The following is a 7,500-nucleotide window of genomic DNA, read 5'->3' as shown; positions in this document are numbered from 1 at the left end:
GCGATGAGAAACACACACACACACACACACACACACACACAGCATGGACGACTTACAGCAAAAACAAACTTTTTCACACATTCACACACACAACCCCAAGGCCAAGCTGAGCACAGAGAGAGCTACAGTGGGATAACGGTCCCAAGGCCCTCGGCTCTCCAGATACTAAACAGGACTGGACTGTGCTACCGGACACCAATATGAATGATATTCTTCGTCTCTGTCTTAGCCTCTGGGGACTGAGAGGAAGTCAGGCAACTTTATTTGTAAAGCGCTTCAAACCAGAGTTACAAGGACAAAAAAACAGGGCTGAGATAGAAAGATAGAAGCAGGAAAAACAGACAAAACTACAATACAACAACTGAAAACTATTGGGTCTGTGTGTGTGTGTGTGTGTCTCACTCTCTGGGCAGTGTACTGGGTCTCTGTGTGTGTGTGTGTGTGTGTGTGTGTGTGTGTGTGTGTGTGTGTGTGTGTGTGTGTGTGTGTGTGTGTGTGTGTGTCTCACCCTCCGGGCAGTGTGCTGGGTCTGTGTGTGTGTGTGTCTCACCCTCCGGGCTGTGTGCTGGGTCTGTGTGCTGGGTCTGTGTGTGTGTGTGTGTGTGTGTGTGTGTGTGTGTGTCTCACCCTCCGGGCAGTGTGCTGGGTCTGTGTGTGTGTGTGTCTCACCCTCCGGGCTGTGTGCTGGGTCTGTGTGCTGGGTCTGTGTGTGTGTGTGTGTGTGTGTGTGTGTGTCTCACCCTCCGGGCGGTGTGCTGGGTCTGTGTGTGTATGTGTGTGTGTGTGTGTGTGTGTGTGTGTGTCTCACCCTCCGGGCAGTGTGCTGGGTCTGTGTGTGTGTGTGTGTGTGTCTCACCCTCCGGGCGGTGTGCTGGGTCTGTGTGTGTGTGTGTGTGTGTGTGTGTGTGTGTGTGTCTCACCCTCCGGGCGGTGTGTTGGGTTTGTGTGTGTGTGTGTGTGTGTCTCACCCTCCGGGCGGTGTGCTGGTTCCTCAGTCGTAGCAGGGTCAGTCTCAGCTCCTCCCGCTGGGCGTGGTCAGCGGTCTGCAGCAGCAGCTCCTCCCCCGTCCTCAGCAGCTCCTCCACGCCCGCCTTCTCCTCATCCATCTGGGGAGCCGGGGGCACGACACGGGGGTCAGAGGTCACAGAGCCGCTCCAGACCCAGGGTTCCTTCTCAAAGAGGCCAGAGAGCAGCGGTTCTGGACTGAATCACCCGTGAAAAAAGTACTGGCAGGAAACTAAGCTGAATATGAAACCAACATTAAGAACAGTTCTTGCGTGAGAAAAGTGCTCCTTTGCCCAGATTCCAAAGGCGTTTGTTAAAGAGAGTAGAAGCGAGTAGAAGCAAAGCGAATTCTAATCCCCTCAATAGCGAATGACCTTGATTTGGATTGGTTCCATTTGCTCGCTCTGTTTACGCTCATAAAACAGCCCCTGATAACGCAAGACTCCGGAGCCCCGGAGGCCTTGGGGGCCGGCCAATCAAAGCGCAGCTTTTCTCTGACACTTTCACATGCAGCAGACGGCGTCACGCTTCATGATCTTTCATTGGGTCGGCCCGGAACCTCAGTCGTCTCGCACGGACTGGGACAGAGTTCAGAACCGTCTGAAGTAAAACCCCAGAGTTTACAGCCATTTCTGGCTCGGTGTCGGGCTGTTAGCACTAGTTCAGTTTGGTACATGTGTCTGTCGCTATACAGATGCTGTGTGTGTGTGTGTGTGTGTGTGTGTGTGTGTGTGTGTGTGTGTGTGTGTGTGTATGCGTGTGTATGTATGTATGTACGTATGTATGTATATATATGTGTGTGTGTGTGTGTGTGTGTGTGTGTGTGTGTGTGTGTGTGTGCGCGCGCATCTGTGTGTGTGTGTATGTGTGTGTGTGTGTGTATGTGTGTATCTGTGTATGTGTGTGTGTGTGTGTGTGTGTGTGCATCTGTGTGTGTGTGTGTGTGTGTGTGTGTGTGCATCTGTGTGTGTGTGTGTGTGTGTGTGTGTGTGTGTGTGTGTGTATGTGTGTGTGTGTGTGTGCATCTGTGTGTGTACGGTACCCGGTCATCGTCCAGCGGGTGTGCGGGGTCCTGCTGGTGCTCCAGGGTCCTCAGTGTGTCGTGGAGCCGGACCTGGAAGACCTGCAGCAGGCTGGGGGTCAGCGAGTCTGGCTCCTCCTGGACCTGGACCTGGGACTGGGACTGGACCTGGGACTGGACCTGGGACTGGACCTGGACCTGCTGGACCTGGGACTGGACCTGGACCTGCTGGACCTGGGACTGGACCTGGACCTGGGACTGGACCTGGACCTGCTGGGGCCCCTCTGCAATGCCAGGCTCCAGACTGGTCGATATCTGGAAGAAGAACACAAAGAGAGATAGAGAGAGAGAGAGAGAGAGAGAGAGAGAGAGAGAGAGAGAGAGAAGACAGAGAGAAGACAGAGAGAAGACAGAGAGAAGACAGAGAGAAGACAGAGAGAGAGAGAGAGAGAAGACAGAGAGAGAGAGAGAGAGAGAGAGAGAGAGAGAGAGAGACTCTGTGTTCATGTTTACCAATCACCTGGTACTAGGACTTACCGGTGAACTCAGCGTCATTCCTGTCAACATCGATTTGAAAATAAGGGACATTTTCCGTCGCCCCGCCGTGGGCCGTCCCACCACCCCCACCAAGCTCCTGTACCCCACATTTAACACAGGTGTACAAGAAACCTAGTAAACCACTTACAAACTACAATTAGGTGATCAGAATCTGATAGGTCTACCTTTGTTGAAATGTAAGCTGTGAACATTCCTACATTATATAGCCTAAATGAAACACATTTTAATTGAATTATGATAGCACCAATTCCTTCACTTTTTACATTTTAATAGCCTGTTTTATCTCTAGTTCCTCTTGTATATTTTTCCAGCTTTCCTTCCTGCCTTTGGCAGTAGCGACTGCTGCGCCTATACAGTAGTTCATATTTCTATATTATTGCTCCTCTTGTGTGAAATGCGGTGGACGGAACTTGGTTATGCGTATTGTTTGCCTTGTCCATGGCCGTGTCCGAATGCGATTGGTCATTTCGAGCAAATAACTCCCCTTTTACCGTGAACGCGCTCATAGCTAGATTGGACCAGCTGGGTTGATAGCCACCGTCGTAGTAGCCTACCGTTTATCCGTGAATGCGGTTGTCCGGTTTACTCGAGCGAGCTAGCGAAAAGTTATCCTGGATATGTTGAACGAGCTTCGTAGTACGGGGCCCTGGTCTGCCTCAGTCATGTTTCTCTGGGCGTGTTTCTGGGCTTTTGGACCGCGTTTACGCTTGAGGGATTTCTCACACTGGCTCACGTCATTTCTTGCTCCGTGTGAGATAATAAAATCAGTGTTAGATATCTTACAAAAGGCATGAGTGTGTCCGACCCTGCTCTTCTTTAGGTAAGGATAATCAGTCTCCCATTTGTCAAGATATTTACACAAGGTTTGGAGTTTTTTTGTCAGGGAGGCCTTCTCCGTCTTCACGTCCATCTCTGGCGCTGTGGATCTGAATGGATCTGGGGACATGTGACCGGGCTCCTGCCTGCCTCTAGCCTCACCATTACCACCTGCAGTACCGGAGAGGAACGCTGTTGCTTTTTTAATGAAGGTTAAAATACGGGAGATTTACGGGAAACTTCTTAAACGGGAGGACGGTGGGAAGGAAGGGTCAAATACCGTTGTTTCCCGGAGAAAACGGGAGACTTGACAGCGACGCTCAGCGGTCCAATAAGATGTGAACCGCCGGTGCTCAGGGAGTCTGGTCTGCGCCTTCCCAGATCTGACATGTTAGTATAGCGCTGTGTGTGTGTGTGTGTGTGTGTGTGTGTGTGTGTGCGTGCGCACCTGGGCGGCCCTGATGTGCTGGGAGACCTTGTTGAAGTTGCGGTTGAGCTCGGCCAGCTTGGGCTCCACCACGTCTCGGCACGCCGGTCCCCGGCTGGTCATCAGGATGATGGCCTGGTCACGCACGCTGTCCACGCGCAGACGGGCTTCCTCCAGCTCCGCCAGTACCCTCTGGAACACACACACGCACGCACGCACACACGCACACACGCACACACGCACACACACACACAAGATGTAGCGGTATGAAAATGTCATATCACAGTGATTATCACGTTAGATTGATTATCACAGTTATCGAGTATTATCACAGTGTTATAAAATGTGCTGGACATTTTCAAAAACTGCTGATACACACATCTCACAAAGTGTTATATTGAAAAACAAATTAAATTAGCAGCACTATGCACATTTTGTTTGCATAAACATTAAAATCATGCGTCTTGGAGACTGTTACTAACTTTGGTTGACTTGCTGGGTAGTATTTACAGACAGTTTTTCAAAGTGCAGAAATCGAATACGGTTTAGTGATAATTTTATCGCGATACATTTAATCAGATTTCATTGTGGTTTATCATTATACCGGTTATCGTTACATCCCTAGCGCACACACACACGCACACACACACGCACACGCACACACACACGCACACACATGCACACACACGCACACACACACACGCACACACACAGAATTCAAGGCAGGTGTCATCTAGCTCCTCCCCCTGTACACAGAATCGACCAATCAGAGCAGCTCGGTCAGTCCCGGGGCATCTCTCCAGCGGAGGGAGGGAGTACCTTGACCAGCCTCGCTCTCTCTGGACCGGGCAGTCTCTCGGCCTCGTCCAGGTGGATCTGGGTCTGGTACAGCCAGGTGCTGATGTGGGCCAGGTTCTCGTCGAAGATCTCCACCTCGTTCTGGTGGCTCTGGAAGGGAGATGAGGGGGGGAGCGCGTCTATGAGTTTGGATCAGAACCGTTTGACCAGCGTACCACATATCAGTGACACGCACCTCCTTTGTTTTCACTCTAGGTATCGTCACCCAGCAGAACTGGTCAGTGTTCCACCAGAACCACAGTTAACCCACTAGAACTCTACTGGTCAGTATTCTACCAGAGTCACAGTGTACCCACTAGAACTCTACTGGTCAGTGTTCCACCAGAACCACAGTGTACCCACTAGAACTCTACTGGTCAGTATTCTACCAGAGTCACAGTGGACCCGCTAGAACTCTACTGATCAGTATCTTCCCAGAACCACAGAGTACCCACTAGAACCACAGTGAACCCAATAGAACTCTACTGGTCAGTGTTCCACTAGAACCACAGTGAACCCAATAGAACTCTACTGGTCAGTGTTCCACCAGAGTCACAGTGGACCCACTAGAACTCTGTGGTCAGTGTTCCAGCAGACCCAGTGTGGACCCACCAGAACGGCGCTGAGCCAGTCCTCGGTCAGCGTGCGCACGCGGCCCCAGGCCTCGTTGAGGCCGAACAGCTGGTCCTCCAGCGGGGCCTCGCTCCCCTCCACCAGGCTCTGCAGCCCGGCACCGGTCTCCGTCAGGACCGCCAGGTCGGCCTTACAGCGCTCCGACTCCTTCAGCACGCCCTGGGGGGAGAGGACACACACACACGTTATAGAGACACACTCACAGACACGCACTCACGCACACACTCAAACACATACACACACTCACAGACACGCGTGCACACACACACACTCTTTATAATGTTTGACTAATACCTGAGTAGATATATACTCACAAGAATACACCTTATAACCACACACACACACATCATTGTTAATGTTTAACTAATACCAAGCCCTCAGGACTTAAACACTCACAAGAACACACCTTACAACTAGGTACACACACACACACACGCGCGCGCGGGGGATGACTCACGTTGGCCCAGGCGATCTGGGCGTGGATGTCGGCCGGCATGTCGGAGGAGGAGTTCTTCTGCTGCAGCGCCGCCTCGCTGGTGGTCAGCCAGGCCTGCAGGGCGGCGCTGTCCTTCTGGAACCTCTGAGACAGAGACAGGGCCTTCTCCAGATCCTGCTTCCCCTCCGTCACCTGTGGGGGGGGGGGAGAGGAGGGGAGAGGAGAGGAAGAGAGGAGAGAAGTCAGTTGTTCAAATGTCTCCATTGTAAGGTTTGAATTGGGTGTACAACTGGAACAAGTCATTTGTGCATAGCATGCTGGTTAATCAATCCTTGTACGTGCGCGTGTGTGTATGCGTGCTTGCATTTCTGCGTGTATGTGCGCGTGTGAGCGTGTGTGTGTGTGTGTGCGTGCGTGTGCGTGTGTGTGTGTGTGTGTGTGTGTGTCACCTGCGCTCCCAGGTGGTTGTAGAGCAGTTTGAGGGCGGTCAGCTGTTCGTCCATGCCCTTGGGGTTCTCCGTCTGCTGCTTCTGGACGATCTGCCGGCCGGTCTTGATCACCGTCTCCACCTCCAGCTTCACCTCGCTCAGGACCTTGTACAGCTTCTGCTCACACGGGGAACGCAGGGAGAGTGAGCGAGCGAGAGAGCGTGCGTGTGTGCGTGCGTGTGTGTGTGTGGCGTCCCACCATGCAGCCCCCGAGGCGGGCCTGGATGTGGTCTGGGTCCAGCTCGGTGACGTCCAGGACGTGGAGCTCCTCCTTGGCGCTGTCCAGGACCCTCTTGCAGTCCAGCATGCGCTGCTCGAAGTTGGCCGGCTTCTGGAACAGCTGGTACTTGGTGGAGATCTCGCGCAGCTTCCTCTGTAGGGGGGGGGGGGGGGGGGGGAGACAGGGAACGGGTCAACACCGCAGTCACACGTCGAAAAAAGAGCTCAAAAGGGTCAAAACACGTTCACCGGTCATCGGCTAAAAAACAGGGTCATTCAGGTGAATAACGTCATTCAGAAATCACTCGTCTAGTTAGCCGATAAAAATAGCCAGGGGTCCACGCCTCGTCTAATGCCTACCATACACTAGAAGACTGAAAATACTTTTGAGAGACTAAATTATGACATCCCCTCATATCTAAAGACAATGTGTCAAGTTTCTAGTCAAAGACTATAATATTTCACAGAGACTGGGATCATGCAGGGTCTTTATTTGCAAGACTGCATTTCGAGGGCTGCAGCAACGTCTTTACAAACGTTTCCTTTCTCCACTCTCTCACGGTACACACGTCTCTGGCCGGTCTGCTGTCGGGCGTTGGCGAGAGCGCCAGCCTGCTTGTTGACAATGTTCACGCCACTGAACTTCACTATTTGCCTGAGCCGTGACAAACTTCCGATGATATGAAACGTGTTTGATTTTATCAGAACGTCAAGATTTAAGACTGCCGCCTTACATCAAACGATCGAGACGACGGAAGCTCAACTCTAGCAAAACTCCCGTGATTTTATTCCCACATTGGAAATTTGTCCGCGACGGTGAAGTCGGTTGGAAAAGTCGGTTGGTGTAAGGCCGTCATAAGTCAACGCTTGGTGCTAAAACTCTCTGGGCTGTAATGCGCCCCCCGTGCCACTAGGTGTCAGCAGCACCTGCAGCTGGTCCAGCATGGTGCCTGCGCGCGGGGCCTTGCCCTCGGGGTGGGCGGGGGGCAGGTTGGCCACGTTCCTGCGCCTCAGCTCCTCCACCGTGGCCTCGTGGGCCGCGATCTCCGTCCCGATGGCC

At 52.6% G+C, this 7,500-nt stretch overlaps 1 protein-coding gene across 1 annotated transcript in view; it reads right to left on the bottom strand.

The window, feature by feature from the left end:
- LOC311321941 (utrophin-like) overlaps nucleotides 1-7,500 on the bottom strand; it is a gene marked incomplete at its 3' end in the record, with an annotated part of 104,371 nt that overhangs the window by 37,975 nt on the left and 58,896 nt on the right. The window contains exons 31-39 of the mRNA XM_084453956.1: nucleotides 7,368-7,499; nucleotides 6,421-6,594; nucleotides 6,183-6,338; nucleotides 5,755-5,925; nucleotides 5,277-5,456; nucleotides 4,647-4,775; nucleotides 3,849-4,019; nucleotides 2,048-2,341; nucleotides 969-1,106 (exon numbers count right to left, since the gene is read on the bottom strand). Of these exons, the coding sequence (XP_084310082.1) occupies nucleotides 969-1,106; nucleotides 2,048-2,341; nucleotides 3,849-4,019; nucleotides 4,647-4,775; nucleotides 5,277-5,456; nucleotides 5,755-5,925; nucleotides 6,183-6,338; nucleotides 6,421-6,594; nucleotides 7,368-7,499 (1,545 nt within the window). The remainder of the gene's footprint in view (nucleotides 1-968; nucleotides 1,107-2,047; nucleotides 2,342-3,848; nucleotides 4,020-4,646; nucleotides 4,776-5,276; nucleotides 5,457-5,754; nucleotides 5,926-6,182; nucleotides 6,339-6,420; nucleotides 6,595-7,367; nucleotide 7,500) is intronic.

The sequence above is a fragment of the Borostomias antarcticus genome (genome assembly GCF_949987555.1).
Source record: "Borostomias antarcticus genome assembly, chromosome: 19".
NCBI lineage: Eukaryota > Metazoa > Chordata > Actinopteri > Stomiiformes > Stomiidae > Borostomias > Borostomias antarcticus.
This window is presented reverse-complemented; position numbering and strand designations above follow the sequence as displayed.